The 23,280-nt window shown below is 48.6% G+C and overlaps 1 protein-coding gene across 1 annotated transcript in view; it reads right to left on the bottom strand.

Annotated features, from left to right (window-relative positions):
- Positions 1-1,056: 1,056 nt before the first annotated feature.
- NTF3 (neurotrophin 3) overlaps positions 1,057-23,280 on the bottom strand; it is a 67,285-nt gene continuing 45,061 nt past the window's right edge. Inside the window, exon 2 of the mRNA XM_004485017.5 lies at positions 1,057-2,263. Within this exon, the coding sequence (XP_004485074.2) occupies positions 1,469-2,263 (795 nt within the window). The 3' untranslated portion in view covers positions 1,057-1,468. The remainder of the gene's footprint in view (positions 2,264-23,280) is intronic.

Here is a 23,280-nt window from a genome sequence, read left to right as displayed (position 1 = left end):
ACCATGGCTGGGACTTAGCAGATTCCAAGAAGATTCCTTTCATTCAGGCTTCTTATGTCTTATGGTAATGAATCAACCAAAATTGATACAGAGGAAAAGAATACCTAAGAAAGCAGAGGAAGGAAAATGATAAAGGAGCGGATGTAGTTCAAGCAATTGAGGGCCTGCCTCCCACACGGGAGGTCCTGGGTTCAGTTCCCAGTGCCTCCTAAAGAAAAAACAGACAATGGACAAACAATGAGAAAAAAATGAGAAGAAAATAAGCAAAAAAAAACCTTTGGGCAAACAACCAGCCAAAAAAAAAGAAAAAAAAAAGAGCAAAACAAACAAGGGAGCCATCTTGGGGAAGGGAGTACACATTAAAACAAAAAAAGGAATTAAATATAATTATTTAAAAAAAAGAAATGCTCCTTCTCAAACTCTTACAGTGTGCTTGGATGTTTACCGTGGTTATTTCACTGAATTTCAGAACTCTGAGGCAATTATTGATCCCCATTTGACTCTCTGACATCAGGACACCTAGGCTCAGGGAGATTTAAAACCTTACCCAAGATCAAAGGGGAGGAGCTGGGATTTGAACCCACATCTGACTCCAAAGTCAGAGCACTTTCCAACCCCTCAAGCTCTGGGTGGGTGGGTGGGGGCAGATGTGGACGAAAGGCGACACACAAAGAAGGTCTCCTGAGTAAATTTATCTTTTGGGTATAGCTCATCCATCATTCATTTCAGTTTGCTTCTGAGTAGCCATAAAATTACACGGGTTAAATTTTTTCCTGTATGTCTAAAAGGATGAAAACCACTTACAAAAAGCAAAACAAACTCAACTCCCCTCAAAAAATCCCACCCTCAAACAACCCCAAACTCCAGAACAACAAATGTGCTGAAAAGAAACTTCCAGAACTAAAATTGCCAGGTTTGTTGTTACTGTTCCAGGCCCCTAATATTGGAGCAAATCATAATTCTTTGGCAAAAGGGAAACAGTACAGGGAGGCAAGCAAGGACTTGAGAGCAAGCTTGCTGGCAAGAATGAAGTGTTGCACTCAAAGCTACAGGGCATCGTTTTCAATGAAAGCGTTAACAGTTCTTTTAATTAATTAATCGAACATGAAAAATACCAGTAGGGGACATCACTGTGTCTATACACAACTCTGACATCATCTGATTTTAACAAGTTTACTAAAACGACAGCCATGGCCTTGACAATACTGAATGCAGAATACTGGTGTACACAGAATTTACAGAGGCTGCTGAGAGCCACGTCACAAAACGAGGTCTAACAGATGGGAGAGGCCCAAGGGGAGGCAAGCACACTGATTTTATTGAGAAAAAAGCTTATATACTGTAGGGTTGCTGAAGTTTAATAAATAAAGGTCAACTTATAATATATAAAAACAATATAAACATTTATATGCTACATGCATATCATATAATTTAAAGTAATAATTTATATATGGGGAGAGATGCCAATTTATGTTCTTCCGATTTTTCGCGACAAGGCACACACACAGGAGGTGTCTATCCGTATCCATCTCCAGCCCACAAGTTTATTGTTTTCTGAAGTCAGTGCTCGGACGTAGGTTTGGGAGGTTTTGCATTGCGAGTTCCAATGTTTATCGTCAATCCCTCTGCAACCGTTTTTGACAGGCCTGGCTTCTTTACATCTCGTCTCATAAAAATACTGTTTGACCGGGGAGTTGCCGGTTTTGATCTCCCCCAGCACCGTGACCTGGTGTCCCCGAATGTCGATGGCCGACGACTTGTCCGTCACCCACAAGCTCTCACTGTCACACACCGAGTACTCCCCTCGGTGGCTCTTGTGCTCCGCGTACCTCTTCCGCCGCGACGTTCTGTTCGCCGCCACGGGGCCGCCCACATAATCCTCCATGAGATACAAGGGAGGGGGCTCCAAGGGGGTGCTGTCGCTCAGCAGGACCCGGGGGGAGTTGTAGCGTCTCTGTTGCCGCAGCAGCTCCGTGTCCATCGCAACCACGGGCTGGAAGTCCGACCTGGCGGACCCTCCCCGCGCCGGCCCCCGGGGGCCCTCGGCTTTCGGCAGGGTGCCCTGGTAGTTGTCCTGAACGTCCACCATCTGCTTGGAGAGCTTGTTTTTCAAGATATCTGCCTGGATCAGCTTGATAATCAGGGAATTCAGCGAGTCTTCTGGCAAACGCCTCTGATCCATGCTGTTACCTTGGATGCCACGGAGATAAGCGAGAAATATCACATAAAACAAGATGGACATCACCTTGTTCACCTGTAAGACCTGCAAAAAAAGCACAGGTGTTAATAGCAGGCCGTGGCAGCTGCGTCCACATGGCTCCAGACCCGCTACGCGAGGCTGGGGAGCCCTACCAGGGCCAGAGGACAGGGGCGCACCGTCCAAGGGAAGCCAAAACCCCAAACTCCTCCCTGGACACGTGGAAGAGGCAGATGATATCATGCCCCCACCCCTGGGAAAGAGAGCCTCAGGGAGAGTCCCTGGATCTTCAAAGCATGCTTCTTTCCTAGACTTCCAAGTGCTTTACCCTCAACAGTCTTGCTGCTATTTTTTTTTTTTTAGGAGGTACCGGGACCTCATATGTGGGAAGCAGGCACTCGACCACTGAGCTATACCCACTTGCCAGTCTCACTTTGAAGAATGTGGCTGTGAGGTAGGGAAAGAGGTGGGTGGGTGCAGGTGGGGTGAAAGTGAGAGGGTAGCAAAAGAATACTTTTAACAAAATAGACCCAAAATAACTGGAGAAAACTGCAAAAGGGTGAGAGTCTCTTCCTGGGACCAAGACAGAGACAGGTGCGGGGATGCCCCCCGGCTCTGACTCTGCGTGCCCGTTCCTAAACACACACGTACTGCACGTGCAGCTGGTGATCGCTCGATTCCACAGCCTTCTCTTGTGAGTGGATGATGTCCTTCCAACTCCCTTAAGCATCACGCTAGTCTGGAGAGACCCAGAGCCTACTTGGCCAGCTCTGAACAAATTAAACCTGAGAATCAGAACCATGAATTCACACGCCTTTATCACCAGCAGCAGCCTCGCACCTGTTTCAAGAAGCTCAGCGCCCCACCCCCCAACTGCAGCCCCTGGGGTCTCTCTGAGGACACACTGAGCCGGGGGTTGGGCCAGGTGTCTCTACCGTGGTATCAGAGGGGGCTCCTCTCTAGCCAGACATGCTTCGTGGAGTCGGATCTCCTCTCCTTCAAACGAGCCCCTTCTGCGGCAGGGCAGGCGTTTTAGGGTGCTCGGCCAGGCTCTCCTTTAGAGATGCTTCCCCAGGACACCCAACCGAGCTGGTGGATCCCCAGAGACCTTCTTCATTCACAAAATGCAGCCCTGCAAAAGCACATCTTGCAGAAAGAGAAGATGTGGCAGCAACCCCTTCAAATTACAGAGCCGGGTTTGCCCCCAAGAGAAGGTTCATTGCTGATTAAGTTCTTCTTGTTTGCCTCTGTTTATCTTAAGTTTCCATTAAAAATGCTTCTTTTAGTGGGTATATTTCTACTTCTGCTATCTCCTTGTTCAAACAGCATCTGAACCGTCAACACGCTCACTCTGTTGCCATAGGAGAACCCCAACACAGGGTTTCTGATGAGTCCTTGTGGAATTACTGAGCTCATCTCCAGACACTTTCCTTGCTAGCAGTTTCCTTAGTGGAGCAAAGCTTAGATTTTCAAGACACCTTCCTTGCTAGTGGCTTCCTTAGCAGAACAAAGCTCAGATTTTCTGAGGGCTAGCACTGGCAGGAGCCCCTCCAGGTGGGGGGGTAAGTTGCTAACCTAGTGATCCTGACCTGTACCCTAAGATTCACACACATGCACGCACACCCCTCTTGAGGTATCCATTCTTAATTACCATTGCTACCACCTTGCTGGCCCCTAAGGGTACATCATTTCCTCTTTAAGGCTCTGAGTGTGGAAAATAAAAACCCTTCCCTTGGTTCTCCTTTGGTATTTTCAGAAAGACTTTACTAAATCCAGGGGGAAAACAGGAGGGAAATAAACAAAGGTTCACACAAGAAACAGAAAAGCAGGCCTGCTTTCCCGGTGCCCATGTCTGAGCCTGCCAATGCTAGCCTGGCCCCGTAGCCTGGCCCCGGACGCACGGGCGCTGCCTTTTTCCCAATCTCATCTGAGCTACTGCACTCTTGCCCCCGAATGCCAGTGATGTAGCAGGCACCTTCCCCAGACTTTCTCCTCCTGGCTCCTGGCCTGCCTGTGATAAGGAGACCATCCTACTTCCACAGGACAATTCTTCTCGACAGCTGACCCCTTCAAGGTCAAAGCCAAGACAGGATTCTAGCTTTGTTGCCCACCCTTAAGAGAGACTGCACCAGGAACCGTATTTTCCTAAGAAAACGGTCCTCGCCAGCATACCTGATCTTCTCTGCTCTGACTGAGACTGCCTTCATTCTTGCAGACCCAACAAAATGAAATTTGAACAACTCAAAGAGTATGGAGTACAAAAAAGTGGGCAATGAGGATCACACCCAAGAAAGATGAAATCACTTGGGACTGAGTGTCTATCAAAAAAGCATTTATGACACCCTCAAAAAGCCCATCCACTATAAGCTATAAACATGCAAGATATCTGCTCAGGGGAAAAGAAGCCAAGTACGGTACATGGGAGGAGGTCCCAGGTAGGATAAGAGTGGGTGTACAGATTAGTAAATTGATCATGGGTGAGTTGACAGGAAGGTGTTCGATGATGCTGATGGGTTGGGTGAAAAAGGAAGCATCTTTAAGAGTGACCTGAATATGGAACCCCCAGGTTTAGAAGAAGAGTCACATAAAAGAGCATCTATTTCAGCTCCTTCATTTAACTGAAGAGGAAAACCTCAACTGCAGACACACGACGGGTGAAGAGAGGGGTTCTCTCTGCTGGGGCCCTACCCTTGCTTTCTACCATCCTCCCACTGTGCCCTGCACCCTGTGTCTCCAGCCACCTTCCCTGTTCACTACTTAAATAAGCTTTGTGCCCCACGTGCACATGCTGCTTTTCCTCTACCTTGCACACTTCCACCCCCTCTCCTGTTGAAGTTCTAGCTCTAAAGCTAACCTTTCCATGATGCTCCCCCAACAGTCTTGACAGTGGCTACTGCGACCTCCTTTCCATCCCCTTAGCGTAGTTTCTGAACGAAGGTGTGGCAGGCAACCAGCTCCTCACAGTGCTATAGGCTGTACCCCAAGGCCAGGAGGGAGCCCCTTGTCTGTGCCCGCGGCCCTCCCAAGCATCCTTTCCGCAGTGAACACAAGGCAGAGGTGAGGATCTGGGTGCAGTGAGTTGGCAGGGAAGCGAGGGTGACCAGAGGCAGGATTGGCTTCATAACGTGTAGGGCCAAGTGCAAAATGAAAATGCAGCAACCCTTGTTCAAAGACTATTTAGAGGAGGCAGGGTGGCAGCAGGGGGTGTGCCCCGTGTGAGCTGAGGCTCCAACGCCCTACACGCCCGCCCCATTGTCCCACTGGACTTCACTTACAAAACACATATTCAAAGGTAAAATGATTACGAATTCCAAGACCATTCAGCCCCAAGCCCAGAGCCCTCTGGAGCATGGGACTCTGTGCAACTGCACCAGTTGCATGCCCATGAAGCCGGCCCTGGGTGCAGGAACCAAGACGTTCCGTGTTGGTGAGACTCAATGTCAGCACAGGGATCCATTCTTGGCCAAGCCTGAGAGTGCTGAGTGTAGGGAGGTATCACCGTCAGAGCTGGGGACAGGACCCAGGACTTCGGCTGCAACCCTGCTGCACAGCCTGGGGTTGTGGATGTGAAAAGGCTCTCTCTCCCATTTTCAAATGCCCTCAGAAGAGAATGCCCACTTTCCTCCTCTGGGCAGTGACAAACCAAGGGGCAGGGAGACGAAGAGGGGACAGTGGGAGAGGGTAGCCTCAGAGAGGAATATTTTATCACTGATGTTGTTATGAATTGCCAAAGCATAGTGATAATGAAGAGCAGGCTGGCTTGCAGTTGGTTTCATTATTGTTTTTAAATTCCCTCCAGATGATACCTCGTGCTTGCACGGGGGACTTTTCCTACCATCCACACCATTGGCTTCCCACTGTCTTTGGGAATCCAGAATCGTTCGATGGGTTAGAACATTGGTCTCCCAACTCTTTTAGACAGCTGTGCATCTCTCCTGTCTTGGGACCCAAGCTCACAAAGTCAGCAAACAAATCAGGCCTCCACTGGTGGGGGTAGGTCAAAAAAAAAAAAGAAACCAATAATAGAAAATGCCCCAAATGCCCTTAGTGTAGGTTCTACCCATTTTTGTATCCATATTTGTTCTTACCATCATAGGAAAAGCATGACGTGATGCTTTGGAATAAAGGGTGGGAATAATTCATCTGCAGGTTGTTAAATGTTTCTAAACTATTTGCAAGAGTGCATTAAAATCCAGCTGACTCCCTGTGGACTCCATCTTCATCATCAGCTTTTAGAGTTTTCCTAGAGAGCAAGTCCAATAATATTTGCTAATAGAATTCTCCAAAACACGGAAAGTCTGAGTCTGAACTGAAAGGGACCCAAATTAAAAAAAAAAAAAAAAAAAAAAAGGACTAGATATTATCCTCAGTCTTACAGACAAGAAAACTGAGGCCTGGAGCAGTGGTGAAATGACCTGCATAAGGTCACACTGCGATTTGTCAGCTAGTTATTGTGAGTGATGGAGGCAGGAGTTGGTTCTTAAGCTCAACAAAAATCCTGTGGCTTGTGCATATTCCAGCTCATTGCGAGAAGTAAATGAAATCTATATGAAAGCACTTAGCACAGTATCTGGCACAGAATGAGTACACTATAAATGCAACTTGGAATATGAACCTGAATCATCTGTGGCAACAGGAGATGCGACACATCTGCCCTTGATGCACACCCACAAAACACCAAGCACCTAAAGTCGAGAACTGCTCTCCCCGCCCCCAGGTAGCAGCCATCTGTGCCAACATGACCTCCCCAAGGCTTTCTCCCAAACGCCCCTGCTAGCAAGAGCGTGGCTCTCGGGCCAGTCACCGTGGTTGTGTGAGATGAAAAGAATATTGTGAACTGGAAGTGCAGAGAAAATTGATTGTGTGTGAGGTTTAAGAGTAAGCTGAGCATGAGAAGAGGCTGATTTTGATCTTCAGTCTCGCTTTGGTCACCGTGTCTTCCTTTTCCACCCCACCTCCCCACTTCTCCAGGGAACTCGTTTCCTGGAGAGAAGAAGGAAAGACAGTGCCAGTGTGGCCCAGGCCAGGCTCAGCAGTGAGGTTCTTTTTTTTTTTTTTTTTATCTCGGGGGCCTGCTATGCTCTTTACCCAGTCATATCACTGTCCTTCATGGGACCCCCGTGGAAGCAACTGTGTTGTCATTGCCAGGATGCCTCTCCTTTGAGGGCGGGAGAATGTCTTTTTCACCCGTGTATCGCTGATGCCTCCCACAGGGCTGGCTGAGGCGCAGAGACTCTCTGTGTACTTATGAATGGAGGAACAGATGGACCGGGCGCTTACACGAGCAAGACCTAGCCCGGACGCTGCGCCCTGGCCTGAGCCTGAAGGGCTTCTGCCAAGTCTGGTTTTGGCGGCCAATCAACTCTGCCTTCTTTCCCCAAAGAAAATTCTGGCTCTGAGGTAGGCCCCGATCCCCAGGCTCTTCTTGGCTATAATTGGAAAAAGACCTGTTAAAGACCTCAGTAAAACCCCCTTCCTACACTCTCCCCGGTGCCCGTTTCTCCGGCTCAGAGCTTTCCAAGATCCTGCCCAACGTGCATGTGTGATTTTCCTCACTCGGAATGCTTTCCCACATATGGTGCTTTCAGTCTCTGTAGCAACATTCCTACCAGGTTTCACCATCTCTCAAAATACTCAAAAGAGAGCAATTTCTGATTCCTCCTTTCAGGCTCGGTTTACAACAGAGGGTTTTAGGATACTCAAGGAGCAGCTGAACTGGAAGCTGGGGCGGAGGGTGGTGCCAGATCTGAGCCCACAGTGACCTGTGTCTGCCTGTCCCAAGGAGATGAGGCTGTGTCCCTTGGGCTCCCATCCACCTGTACAGGGCTAGTGTCCCTACACCACCTCCAGGCTGAATCCCAGACGGCGTCTCTTGTGGCAAAGGTACGGAGCGAATTTTTAGCCTGGTTTGAATGGGAGCATCAAGAATAACGCATGAGCCAGGCACTGCCATGCATGAAAACCTTAATTCTGATAACAACTCCACAGAAGCAGGTACTCTTACATTTCCCTTTTTCAGATGGGGAAACTGAGGCACAAGGAGGTGAAATAACTAGCTAACAAGAAGCAGAGCCAGAATATGATGGCAGCCTGGCTGCGGAGCTCATGTACTTACTGACTGATGATGCTATGCGGCTTCTCTCTCTGTCCCTGTCCTCAAACATTCTAGTTTATTTTGCCAGGAAGCTCAAGTTCCAAGCCTGGGGCAGGATGGCTGTCACCCAGCAGGTGGAGCAGGTCCCCAGGAAGTCACAATGCTAAGCAGGGTTTCCAGGGATTTAAGGCCACCTTTCTTGCTTCTTCTTCCCCCGTATCCCCGAGGAAAGTAAACACAGTTCAGTTCACTCCTGTCCTTCTTGGCCCCGATGCTGTTCCAGGTCAGACCCCCTGCAGGCCACACGCCCCTGCAGAGGCCATGTGTTGTAGCAGACGGAGCACTGGACTTGACCTCTCAAGTCCTGGCTTAGAGGACTAAGCCACACAAGTCTGGGTGACTTATGGAGAAGATAAAGGCTCTGCCTCAGTTTCCACATATGAAACATTCTCCACTGTTTTCCTCAGAAAGGAGTCATCAAAACGTGAAAGCATTTTTTTTTTTTAATTTGCAAAAACTGTAGTATGCAAATTCAAGAGATGTCACTAGTCCTTGTCTAGCCACATTCTTTGGAGGCCAATGCATTCCCTGGCTGGGTTTAAAGAGGATGTTGTCCAGCTGTCCAGAAGGGCCTAATTCTTTGGAGCATTTTGGCAGTATGACATGGTCTCTGACGGATGCTATGGGCTCAAAAGACCACATCCTGCCAGATAACCCTAATATCTTGTTCAGCCAGTGAAGAGGGAGAGAGAGGTGGGAATGGGATAGATTTAAAGTGGGATGAGAAAAAGGAAAAGAAAATGACTGGCTAAGTTGTTCTACAACTCTTAATTACAAAATTAATTCAGAGTGACTGGGCTCTGAGCACAGGTCTTGAGGACTGAAAATTTGTCAACGGGGACACGTGAGTATGCCTTGACCAAGGCTGTGAGCTGGGGGTGGGGCTTGGGGGGTGGAGGAAGAGATTCTGGTGGTGCCTGCACTGGGGATTGGTCTGGTTTGGGTTAATCTCTTTATTAATGATCTGGAAGCAAGAGGGAGGAAAAAGAGGCAGATTAATTAAAACGCCCAGATGACATGCAAAGGGAAGGTGCCGCAAGCACCAGTGAGGACAGACCAATTAAGCCCATGCACCCATGAGGGTTGGCAACCTGGAAATAGCACGGTTAGATTCAAACTCGAAACCCTTGGTTAACCCACTGGGGGCAAGACGAATCCAAAACCAACAAGGGAGGGAAATGCTTGTAAAGGGAGAAAGGGAAGGAGAGACTTGGAACAGCGACAAGGAGCAAACGAGAACTGAACTCACACGGAGAGTGCTGTGTGGGTTCCAACCACACCTCCATCCTTGAGCTCAGAGTTCTTGTCTAAAAAAAACCTCATTCACTCATACCACACCTTTGGTGTGGCAACAGCTATTACACAGCCTGTCTTACTAAGCATAAAGGAAGTGTAAATTGAGCTTAAGAGAGGGCCAGGGACAGCACAATCAGAGGGTGAGTTAGTGACTGCCACCAAAGGTGCTGATGAGAACGCTTGAGATGCTCAGTGCACCGAAGCCATCAGGTTCTACGGATGAAGATACGCTCTCTGGGCTGCGTTAGGGGAGGATGCATTTGAGAATCCCTGAACCCTGGACATCAACCCAGAGTGAAAATAGGTGAGAGGAGTGGAAGGGATTCAGGGTCCTGGCCTGTCCTGTCCGCTATAGTTCCTCTGATGAACACTCAACTGGGGATTCTGAAATGAAGGTCCACACAGTCAATGCCTGGCCCAAGATCAGAACGAGGACAAGGCCCTCAGTTTCAGGAGACACTGGTTCCCCAGTCAACAGGGCAGGCCTATGCTGGATTGAACCGAAGCAAAACAGAGTCCATCGGAAAGCTGGCTTCAGAAAGGAAGTATTGAAATGGGTCCATACAGAGGCTGGGAAACAAAGAAGAGGACGCTTTGAATGTACAAGGACCCTTCATCCAGAGAGAAAGCTGTAGGCCCCTGAGATGGAGGTTGAAAGCCGTGAGTTTGCTTTGCACACTGGTTGAAAGAGGAATTTTACATTGTTCAAAGCATATTCTCCTCTGGCCCCAAGCAATGAAAGGTGGAAGGTATGGCACATGTCAAAACAATGTGCACCAGCACCTCTGAGGGGGAAGGTAGCAGTCATTCCCCAGGCCAAGGAATCCGCTGGCCACCCCCATCTTGGCAAAGAGATCTGAAAGGAGCTTGGTATGCTGATACAATCCCCTGGAAACAGAGATTTACTTTATCCTTTCCATACCACAAACTTCCACTTCATGGCCAGAGGGTGGACAAGGAAAAATCTTCAGAGAAAATCCGACTCAATTCAGCTACTGGCCATAACAGCATTTTCTAGCAAATCTGTATATCGGCCTGCATGCATGGACTTGTGCACACACAGACAGACACACACACAGAGTAACTCCTCAAGATGAGGATGGGTTAAAGTTATGCTATTTTCAAATGACTGCACCATTTAATGTTCTAAGGCATTTTGATTTGTGTTTCATCTTCTGCATTTGGGTTAACTCCATTTTCCATGACTGAAAACATGCACAGGAAGGTTGCTTCAGATACTCGGATGGTTGGAGGCATGGGTGGTATTAAACTCTTAGCATGGAGAAAAAATGTCCCCAGCCAACCTTTCTGTGTGTGGATTTATGCCCCAAGTTTCAGTTGAGCTTAGAAGCCATACACCTACAAAGCACTATGCAAATGTTTGAGTTAATATTATTACAGAGGAAGGGGATGCTGAGAAATTGACTTTTATAATTATAACAAATAATGACAATGATGATGATGGATCTATCTTGTTCACCCAGCCAAGAATGAGTCTCAAAATGGAAGAGAGAAGTTAGCTTTGTCTTGAGAGCTGAAAGCGAAGGGAAATCCCAAAGCACGACTTCCAGTCACACTCTGGTTGCCTCTTCCAAACCAAGACCACAGCTGGCTTGGCAATGCCCAAGCCCTGATACGAGCATCACCCCTAAAAGCAGCAGCAAGGCTGGGGCCGGCTAAACCCTACTGGCTTGGCCCAAAGAGGACCTGACCACAGAAAGTGCAGTCAGATGGCAGGCTCTCCCCACCCCAGGCTTGGGGGTCAGGCTTGTGTCAAGCGCAGCCCGCGTCTCCTCCTCGTGCCCCCTCTGGCCACGCGCCAACCTCCTTGCTTGAGGCTGAGGTACTGGCCAATGGTCCGCGGCCGTCTTAGTTCGGGACGGCCTCTCAAGGAAACACGGTCTCTGAAGACTGAGGGCCAGGGCTGCCTTTTACCCTGCTGCCCCCTCCACCCCACTGGCTGCCGTCATTCACTTGAACACTTACAGCCTAGGAAATTGAGGCAGAAGAGACATCGATCTGGTTTGATTTTCCGAGTCTCCTTTCACCCCCATGTGAACTGATGCTGGGATGAGCAGGCAGGAAGAAAATCAATCTTCCGCTAAAACCAGAGTGTGTGGTAGACACTTAATAAACATTATGACTCCAACCCCAAACAATCTAGTGACTCTCTTTTCTGGGCAGCTGGGCAAGACTAAACCCCAACCAAGAGCTTGTCCTCTGAAAGCAATCTTGGCACAAACACTCGGAACCCAAAGCTGTCTTTAATCACAGGCACAAGTCATAATAATCACTTGAAATAATAGCTAACATTTACTGAGGCTTCCCATATGCTAGGGGCTTTGCCGAACACTTTACACGGCTTAGCTCAATTAATCCTCACAGACACGATCGTTATCCCCACTTTTCAGCCGAGGAAACTGAGGCTCAGAGGGATTAAGTAATTTGCCCAAGATCACACATCAATTGAGGCAGAGCCAGGTTCAAACTCCCATCTGTACCCTGGTCTGAGTGGCCCCACAGGCCTTGCTTGGGCCTTCCAACTCATTCCAGAGTCAAGCCACCTGCCCTTAACTGTAGTGAACCAGGCACTAGCATCACGCTGCAGTATGCAATGCTTTTCAACAATTTTTTTTTTTCAGAAAAAGAGACACTCAAGATAAGTCCTTTGGCATGGGAAGAGGGCATTTTAGCATCTGGCATCACCAGTTCATAGTGGCGGAGCAGGGTATCTATCTATTCCTCTCGCTGTTCATTATAGAGCTAGCTGTCTCACCCATTGATATTTTAGTTTTCCAAACTGTACAATACTCCTTTCCCAGACCGAGAACCCTGGGGTCCCTTTTTTAAATCATATTTTTGAAGGTGAAATGGATTTTTGATTCTTTGGCTTTCGTAGATTGCAGTGTATTTGCTGCTAAAGAGAAGGAAAAAAAATGAGAATCTGGCACATCTCCTGCTTTGATTGATTAATAAAATCCAACTCTGCCACTAACTAGCTTTGTGAATTTGAGAGAATCACTGCTGGTCTCTGGATATCAATTCCTAAATGTGTTTCTCCAAGCAGTGCTAGTGGTATTTGGGGCAGGACAGGCCTTCATTGTTGAGTTTTGTCCCACAAGTGAAATTCTGGCCCCTGCCTGCCACCTATCAGTGGTATCCCCCAGTCACTGTGACAAATGAAACAAAAGCACCCACACATTCCCAAATACCACCTGGAGAGGCCCTATCACATAGGAATCGCAGAGCATGATGCTGGTGGATGGAAACTGTGATTCTTAACCATTTTTGGATCATCGACATTTTCTAGAATGTGCTAAGAGCTAATGTACCTTTTTCCCCTAAGAAATGTACATGTGCACTTAAAGGAAATACTTTACAGGAAATTTCAAAGCTGTTCAGACTCCCTATTGCCTAACCCAGAGACCTGCAGATCTTAGGGTTAAGAATTCTTGACTTGGAGGCTTCAAAGATTCTTTCTAGCTTGAATACTTTGTGCTTCTATTACCCTTTGCCAATTCTTCTTCATCAGACTTGGCAATTCTCATTACCGGTCCCTTTATCTGCTCCTCCCCTGTTTCTGGGGTCCCTCTGAAGCCATGGAGCTAGGCACTGGGTGTCCTAATCTACTAGAGTTCCTGTGTAATTGGAAGGTAATGGGTCACAAGGGAGCCAAAACGACTTCCCAAAATGAAACAATAAATCAGTGGGGGAATCAGAACTAGAACTCAGCTCCCACAGGGCCACCCTAGCATGGAGGGGCACAGCCCACCCAGCGATGGACAGCATCCAGGCAGGCTCCCTGAAAGAGGTGTAGGGGTCCCATGGGTGGTTAACCACCACATGCTCTGCACTACATGGTGACAGAGCCAGGGTGGGCAGCCCAAACACTGACCTGGCCCCAGAGGTAGCCCACGGAAGCAACATCCTTCCCTTCTTCCTTCCCCAAATATTTATGGGGCATAGGCACCATCACCTCCCCAAATCTACATCGCTTGGGGACTTTGGAAGTAGGTGCATTTTCCTTTCCCTGCCACATCCAGCCATTGCCCTGATGACTCCTCCTCCAACCTGAAGCCTTTTAAATCCTTTCGTTCTCACTGATCTTCAATGTCCTCAAGAACATTATGTTTGAACGGTTTCCAAACCATACCGTTTCCAAAGCAAAGAACCGTCTCCCTGCCGTCAGGACTCTAGGCAAGAGGTGCCGCTGCCCTGAGCACCATGTGGCTCTAAGTCCTCTCTGCAGGAAAATGTGGAGGTGGGAGGGCTGCAGGGCAGCCACAGAGGCTGGTGTGGGGGACACCCCCAGAGGCGTGAGAGAGGTGGTGTAAGCACAGGTGAAGGCTCTCTGGATGGGTCAGATAGCAAAAGTGGGAAATGCATTACTCTCCCAGGGGGTCTAGGCAGGCATACACACACGCATGCTGTGGATTTAAAACAGGGCTGCAGGTTTGGACACTCCTCCCATCTAGAGGGGGTGTCTTTGTCCCGTCCCCTGGTGTCTGAGCTTGTGACCACTTTGACCAATTCAGCATGGCAGAATTAACACTCTGCAACTTCCCAGGCTACGTCCCACAGCTTTGCCTAGTTCTTGGAGACACGAGCCTTCTTGTAGGTAATCTGTCCCCAGGCCACCCTGCTGGAAAAGCCCGGAATAAGCACTCCCCTGTACAGTCCCAGTACAGGTGCGCCTTCCAGCCATCCCTGCCAAGGGATGAACTTGCCAGTGACGAAGGCTTGGATGACCTAGACCAGCCCATCTGCCACTGATTGCCACTCAGGAGACCTCTGTCAATGTCACGGGGACCAGAAGAATGGCCCAGCCCAGTTCTGCCCAAATTTCCTACCCACAAAATCATGAGATACGACAAAATGGGTGCTGTTTTCATTGAAGTACTAAGGTTTGGGGTGGTTCGTTACACAGCAGAAGCTAAAGAGAACACTCGCAGCTGAAAAACTTACAAGGGATCTGAGGTGTCATCTGTTAATGTCAATAATGTTTGCTAAGGAGGGGCTGAATAAATTCCTGGATGATGGACCAAAAATGGGTGTCTAGGTTAATGACTGGTATCGTACTGAGTACTTGAGGCTGGGCTGGTAAGGACTCTCTGTAAGTCCTCGGTGCTGTCAGCTGTGGGCAGCTGTGCACCAGCCGAGGTTCCGCAAACCCAAGAGGTCTGATGGCAAAGCCACCAAGTGGCGGTGAGAAGTTACTCTCTGCTCACTGAGAATTCAGGGCAAGAGTGTTGTGTGCATGTGTGTGGATGAGAGAGAAAGAGGCAGAGAGACAGACAGAGAGACAGAAGCAGATGGGGCTTTCTTGAACAGGGGGCTTCAGCTGGGTCAAAAAAACAAACAAACGAGTGGCTCTTTTCACATGGCCAGGGAAAAGGGGGTGGGGGTGAGGCACCTCCTCCAAAGCCACCACCGCTGTAGCTCTAGAGGGTGTTGGCACTTAAATTCCTGTTAGAAAACGCTCCACTCTGCCGGCATCTCCCCCCCCCCCCCGCCCCCCCACCTCCCCACAAAGCTCTTTTAATCCCTCCACTAACATTTTCTTCCTACCTGCCAGGGGAATGAACAAGCCGGTGCTGCAGCCCTGGCAGCTGGCCATGAGCGGGGTCCAGTGGGAAAGGCATGAAGACCGAGTGCTCAGTCTCAAAGGGCTGCCTTTGAAGGCACAGACTCGGACATGGAGGCCCCGAAACAAGCCACATGTACCTGGCCCCAACGGTGGGTGGGAGCAACAGCCAGTGGCACTGTCATCAGCGGCAGAGACCAGGGAGAGGAGGAGGGACTCAAACCAATGCACGTGCTGTTACAAAGAGGTCAGGCGGGGCCAAAAGGACAAGTATCACAGAACAGGAAATAATCAGATCAAGCAAAGTCATCGGGTCAGAAACTCGAAGATCGAGTACCATGGGCCGGGGTGGGGGTACGGAATGGGGAGTTAAAGCTTAAATTGTACAGAGTTTCTAGCTGGGGTGATGGAAATGTTTTGGTAATTGATGGTGATGGGAGCACAAGATTGTGAACACAATTAACAGCCCTGAATTAGATATTTGAATGTGGCTAAAAGGGATTCTTAGGTTGCATATATGTTACTACAATACAAGCTTTAAAAAAAACAGGACTGTACAGCACAAATGGGGAACCCCAATGCAAACCACGGACTATTATTAATGGTACAATTATAATAACCTTCTTTCATCAATTGTAACAAATATACCACACTAATGCAGGGTGTGAATAATGGGGCTGTGATGGGAACTCTGTTTATCTGTGTGATTTTTCTGTAAACCTACAACTTCTCTAATTAAAAATAGGTTAGGCTGTGTGTGCGTGTGTGATGTGCTGGGAAAGGGAAGCTGCCAAGGGGAGAAAACCCACCAGGGACGAGATATCAAGAAACGGGGGATCACTTCCAACTACTTCCTCTAAGACCTTGGACAAGTCTTTTATCTGATTTTATTGATTGCTTTTACCTCCTAGGCATCAGTTTGCTCTTCTCCAGAGTGAGGGAATCTGAGTAAATCATCCTAAGACCATTCCAGCTCCAGCAGCCTTGGACCCCAAAGGGGGTTAAAACAAGCCTACTGGGCAGGGGTGGGAGGGGACAGGGAGTGGGGTAGGATGTCCTACGTACCCCACCCCCCTCATTTAAAGAGGCAGGCACTTGGCTCCATGCCTCCTTGGGCCCTGTGAATTTTAAACACGTAAGGCCAGGCAGGGGAGAAGCCCCTGTGATACAAGAGAGAGACTGTGGGTCCAGTTTGCATTTCCCATTCCTTCTCCAACCCTTCTCAGATTCCTTTTGTTTAGAAACGTCCTGGAGTTTCTGAAGACGCCCCTCCCCCACCCACCCCCTGAAATGCTCTAGGAGCCCCTCCAGCCTGTAACCCTTCTGGATAACACGTTCCATATGTCGGTCACTCTCTGCAGGAAACGCTCGCACTGGCTTTTCTGGTCACCTCCTTCGTGGGCTCCCCGTACCACCCCTCTGCAGAACAGCACACCTCCCCGCCCCCAACCCCGGTCAGGCCTTCTGCTCCAGAAGCCTCCTGGGGTCAGGCTGGGGCACGCTCTTCCTCCCGGGTCATCGCCCCTGAGTTTTCCCGCAGTCCTCCGTAGTCTCCGATCCCGTGCCCAGCGCCAGGCCGCCATCCCGCCGACAGCTGCAGGGGACACTCCTTTAAGCACTGGGGCTAATTGAGGGGTGCTCTGACGGAGCTTGCCGCATTATTTGCTTAGAGCGTGCTCTTACAGCCAGGCAACACAGCGTTCTATTGTCTCCCTTTCCCACCCAGCTCCCCCTCCTCCTGTGGCTACCCACCGTGGTAAATAAAGGCTGAAGAGGTTTTTCCAACATAACTTCCAAGGCTCCCTTAGCTGAGGCCGACACTGCAAACAGATATTGCGCCCCTCCCTGCCTAACCCTACCCCACCCTGTACCCCCTCTCCGGCCTTTCCGATGCATCTTTGGATGACTGAGCCTGACTCTTGGAATATACAGGGCAGAACCCAGCCTCACACTGGTTTTTAAGGGTTTCCCAAAAGACAGAAGAAGATGGACTTCAACTGCTCTGGAGGCGCTGAGCTGGAAGGGCTGCGGAGGGACTTGGGCTTGGTCAGGGGGCCTGAGAAGTCGGCTTGCAGTTCCTCTTTCTGGCCAGCTTAACTAAACTCAAAGATTTCTGACTCGGAGACTCTGGAGAGCAAGAAGAAGCCACCTGGGGAAGGCAACGGTGCCACCCCTCAACCCAGCAAGCCTAGGGCGGGGCGAACGGGGGAACCCTAAAGCCCCAGAGGCCAGGCTGCCCAGCCGGGCTTTCCCCAACACAGACCCATGACTAGGGGCAGGCAGGGCCAGCGGCTCAGTCCCCCCTCGAAGGAAAGAAGGATGATGTACTTAGCACCTACGTGCCACAGATGACAATTTAAAACTAACGTCCCACTCTTTCTAACTTTTCTGGGGGAGAAGGTGTTAGGGAAACTCTAAAGAGAAGAAACTCTAAAGAGAAAGTCTTACTATTTTGAAGTTGAGAAATCTGGGGCGTATGTGAGTGAAGGACTAAACACGGACATAGCCAGAGAGAAAACCAGAGGCAGAATCGCTGGATGCCAGCTCCTGATCGCACCCTCCTCATAAAAGGGAGCCCGTCCTATTGTCAAGGTAGTAAAGGATTCAGTGGTCTGTGGTTCCCGAGGAAGTGGGGCTCCTCCACCTTTCTGTGAATTTGGGGGAGACGCCCCCATATCTACAACATGCAAGTGGCACTTTTTCTCCAGGCTCACAAAATCTTCAATGCAACAGTATACCCAAAGTGAGTCATTTCCAAAGCTGGGCCGCATCTGGCTGCAAGAGCACTGCCCCGTCCAGGCAGATGGAGCAGGTGGGTCTCTGGCCCGGGTTCTGCACCCGCTGCTCTCCAAGTCCAGCCAGAGGGAAGCCTCCCCTAAAACTATCCGTCTAGGCTCTGCCTAGTCTGCAGTTGAACGTATTCTGAAGATCAAACAACAGGTTCAGCAGAAGTGTGGGTTAGAAACAGTCCTTCTCAACAATATCTGTTGTAGCAGTTTGGTACTGTTTATGAATTCCAAAAAGAGATATGGATTATGTTTGTAAACTGGTCTGTTCCTCTGGGTGTGATTCCCTTAGATTGTATTAGATTCAGCTGAGATGTCTTTGATTAAATTATATTAAGATTAGGGCTTTGATTCAATCATGTCAGTAGAGTGTAATTCAGGTTAAGTCCCTGCCCCCTTGGTGGGCTGATAGAAACAGACACTCAAGAAGACACATGGAAGAAGGCATAGAAGAGGAGAGGACTTGGTCACTTCGGTCTTGCCGTGTGAAGGAAAGGAGAAGGCTCAAACAGCTAAAGCCCTGGGAAGAGAGATGAGCCCTATGCCAGGCTGCAGCTGAGAGAGAGGAAGGCTGAACCCTCACAGAGATCAGCAACCATCTTGCTTCAACATGTGGCAACTGACTGGTGAGAAAGGAACCTTGAGTTGGGCTCTTTGGAGCCTTGTAACTGTAAGCTTTTACCCCAAGTAATACCTTTTCTAAAAGCCAACAGATTTCTGATACTTTGCATCAGCACCCCTTTGGCTGACTAATACACCTGCGTATTATGAAAAGCGGCAACTATGATGAAGGCCAACAAGCTCAGTGATGGGTTTGGATGATGCACAGGGGTTATGAGACAACTGAAGTGATGAGACCATTGAAGTGATGACATTGAGGGATGGACTCCAAAAGTGTGCTGATGGGCTTGGCAAAGAAGCCTGCAGCTTGAGGCTAATGATTAGACTAACACCCAGGGTAAGCAGGAACCCAAGAATGTGCAGAAATGTGTGCTGGCCCTGGGCTGGCCTGCTGTCAGAGACTGACAAAGCCTTGACAAATCAACCTGGAAAAACAGATCCTAACAGTCCGGCATCTCAGCCAACAGCTTAGGTCTTCTGCCACTGGATCAATTTGCAACACTTTAGTGCCATCTATTTCAAGGCCGTGTTCCCAATAAAGAAGGCCATGGTGAGTTTCCAGGCATGCAGCAAAAATGACCAGATAAACTAGATTTAATCGAATGGATTGCAAACAGTTCCCCCAGACCTGAGGGTCTGTGAGTCTATGTTGGGGCTGTGCGGCAGAAGACTCCCCCACAGGGAGCCTGCTGGGGGTAGGGACATCTGTCGGCCATCAGTGACCACCACCCCGATGTGGAGAAAGTCATGGTGGGGGGCGAGAGGATTCCAACAGGCTTTGCACCAACTCCTGATGGGCTGGAGAGGCCTTTTATGTTGGCGTTGAGTCAGAAGGCGGAATTTTTGATCTTATGACATGAAACATTTTAATTCCCATCAGTGATGATAATAACGTACTTGACGAATGCCAAGTGAGCAGAATTTACAGTGTGGACGCATCCAAGAAAATGAAAAAGCGATCACTGTAGCCCTAGAAGGGGCCCTCAGTGTGTTCATTAGGTATGCTTCTGGCGAGGTTGAGTGCAAACCAATGTTTTCTGAACTGAATTATATTTTAAAGACACCAGGCGGGGTTACAATAAAGAAAAACATTCTACTGTGAATTCTTATGGAAAACAGTGAATAGCCGGGTTTGGATTAAAAAGAAAACAAATTTTACATACCGGCCTGATCTTATCTTTACCTTTAAATGTAGAGCAACCCTGCTGTACATACACTACAATTCCACAATGAACACATAATGCCTTGAGATTAAAGTCCTCACCAAGGGAATGGGATTTATTCTTTGATTAGCTCTGCAACTAACTGGGTGCCCTGTTAACCTGTGTTATTTCCAATGGCTTATTCCTCAAAAGTTTAGATATCTGGAATACAAAAAAAAAAAAAAAAGAGAAGCAGGAGAATTTCCCTGCTGGAAGTTCCCAGTTTTCCACTCTTGTGTCCTAAACAAGGCCCAGTTAAGTTCCCATAATGTATGGCAGTTCAGTTGTCTTTTCAATAAGAGTAACAATAAGAAAAGGAGACGAAGGCAGAGAAGGGGCAAGCAGAAATCATGCACTCTGTTCTTCCTGAAGGCTCAAGAATAGTCATATCAAAAAATATGATGATGATTGGGCACTTAGTGGCAGGAAAAGTGCTAAGAGCTCTTCATTCACAATTGATATAATTCCACAAGACACTATGAGGCAGGTCCTACAGTCCACCACCCCATATCTGAAATTCCGTATGTGAGAGAAGATTACCTAATCACCTGAACCGTCAGGGACAGCACTCCATGACTAAACATTGCTATTTCTGCTGCAAATTCTAAATATTCACTTAAGTGAGATAAAGAGGACATCAGTTGAGGTTAGATTTACATAACTCTGGGTTTTCAGAGCTCTTTGTATTCTGGAATTGCCAAGAAGAGACTGGGAATGTGGATTATTATCTCTATTTTCTAAACATGGAAACCAAGCCCGAGAGAAAATAGCTTGCCTGAGCTCCCACCACAGCTGCACCGTAGCTAAGAATGCTAGAGGCACAGCTTGGCCAAACCCGGGCTGATAACAAAACCCATGTTCTCAAACAGCAGGCCATGCTGCTGAAGGAAAACGTTCTAGAATGGCTTTCTGGGGAAGTCAAATTCAACTATGATCGCACACACTCTTTTTCGATATCTGCAGACTTTTTCCCTTAAATTTTTATAGAGAAGTTATGGTTCCTTATAATAAAAGTAATATGAGTGTAGTGAAGAAAATTTAGGAAAGAAAATTATATATAAAGAAGAAACCCATTAGCCCCCAATGCTAGGATTGTGGAATACATACAGTCACAGCCTCTTTTAAACACATGCCGAGGTTTTCTATGCATTACACAGTTGAGATAGGCTACTACCCATCATTCTGAAACTTTCTTATTTCACTTTATATTACAGTCTAAGCATTGTCCCAACATATTAAAATTCTACCTAAACAACATGCTGATGGCTACATAATCTTTCATCATATGAATGTGCTTTAATTTACTGGATTACACCCCCTTGTTGGACATGTATTATTTCCAATTCTCTACTTTCATAAATAACACTGCAATAAATACCTTCGTGTACGAAGCTTACGCCCCGCATGAGTTATTCTCGTGGCCCATTGCTTCAGCTCCTCTCTTAAGTTCCGCTCACATCTGCCCTGCAGCCTCAACCTTGGATCCATTCAAACATCCATTTTTCCCAGCTGACACTCAGACTGCTGGGAAGGGGGAAGCATGGCTAGGGACCGTTTGCCGTCAGGCAAATTTATGCGCTCGCGTTCAGCTGAGTCTTTGCTGTACCACCAACCTCATTTGGGTTTCACTTTTGCTATTTTGTGAGGTGTACTTCGGTAACTCACAGCAGTCCTTGCAAACCCGCCCTGGTCTCCTCAAGCCTCTTGGAACAGAGGAGTCCCTCACGGAGGAACTCCCACTTGTGAACCCCTCTTACAAATCGGCTTAGATGTATGTAATTAAGGGGACCAGAAACTTTGTCATCCAAACCAGTTCACTTCTGAAATTGAGAGAGGACACTAATAATTCTATGGGGGTGCCAGCGGGACAGCAGGCTGCTCGGGGTCAGCCAGGGCCTGGGGCACCCTGGGAAGAACTGTACTTAGTTTCCTGAGTGAGGGAAATTCTTGTCCCACCTCCCCTCAAACGACCTCCACCCCCTCTCTAAGTCCCGCCCGCTCCGGTTTCCTCAGAAGCCTGCTTCCATCAAGTCCTCCTTCCCAGCTGTCTCTCTAATCCATCTCTCTCTGTACTCTTCTCCTCCACAATCCCCAGGATATAATGTTCAAGTGGTGCGAATCTTCAAAAAGAAGAAAGAAAAAGAAATCCCTCCTCACCCCTCTGTCCTCTTGTAACTACTAAAACCTGATCCGGCTAAGCTTTATACAAGGGTCTGTACTTGGGGTCTCCATTCCTCCACCACCTTCACAACAGGCGTCTTTCCTCCATTACCACCACCAACGATGGGTCTCCGATGAAGGAGCCCTGCAAGAACGCCGCGTTCCTTATTTTAAAGTCAGAAGCCACGTTGCCACCCCTTCCTCACTAAATTTCAATCACTGGGCACCGACCCTGCCTCTGGTAGCCCCGACAGCACTCTTTCCAGGTCTCCATCCTGCCACAGCCGGCTCTCACCTTTAATGCCTTCCGTCTTGTCTCCCCAAGTGCTGTCTTCCTCCTCTCCTCCGTGGCTATGGGAGTGTCATCTCACCCACCCTGTTTATGGGTTGATAACTCCCATCTGCGCATCCCCAGCACAGACTTCTACCTAAGCTCCAAGCCCGGGAGTCCATCCTCCTGCTGGATGTCTGCACTTAAGTGCATCAGAGACATCTCAGGGGCAATACAGCCAAAACTGAAGCCAGCATCTTCCCCCAACCCTGCTCCTCCTCTGGCCTAGCCCAGAAAAGGACACCACTGTTCACCAGAGACCATGGTGCCTTTCTCTTCCTTGCCCCCAGGGTACACTGACCTTCAATTCCAGTTGAGCCTGCCTCCTCATATTTCTCAAAACCCCTGCTTCTCCCTTTACTCCACAGCCCATGCTCTCTCTCTAGCCTGGTTTATGTCAGTGGTTTCTGAGAGCCTACTTCTGCCCTCTCCCAGCCTTCCTCTAGCTTCTTCTTCACATTGGAATGGAATCATCTCTCCAAAGGTAAACCTCGCTGCATCGCTCCATACATCTCTATAACCGATTGAGCCCAGATTCCTTGGTGTGGCACGAGATCCCTGGCGGCGCAGCTCTCACCAGCCTCGTCTCCCTGGTTCTCTCCCACTGCACAAGCAGCTGCGGTGAAGGACTCCAGTTCTGCCAACAGGCACGTGCCCACTCACCTCTGTGAGGGCTCCTGATGACTCCCTTTACCAGGTCCCTTCTGATTCTGCTCCTACATCCCCTCCTGGAAGAGGACATCTATCTTAGCACTTAAAGCATTCTTTTTAAACCATCCTTTTGGTTGGTGGTCTTCCCCAAATAGATTGTAAATATCCATAGTATGTATTTTGGCTTCCCAGCCCCTACGTTGATGCCCGTCTATTAGTAGGTGCTCAATAAAAGAGTCCTAGTAATTCAGTCACCAGAAAGGGATGAACCTCTTAAGGAGGGTGACCATTTATGCTT

Source organism: Dasypus novemcinctus, chromosome 20, assembly GCF_030445035.2.
Source record: "Dasypus novemcinctus isolate mDasNov1 chromosome 20, mDasNov1.1.hap2, whole genome shotgun sequence".
Taxonomy (NCBI): Eukaryota; Metazoa; Chordata; class Mammalia; order Cingulata; family Dasypodidae; genus Dasypus; species Dasypus novemcinctus.
The sequence above is the reverse complement of the archived record's forward strand: the minus strand, read 5'-3'. Positions and strand labels throughout refer to the sequence as shown.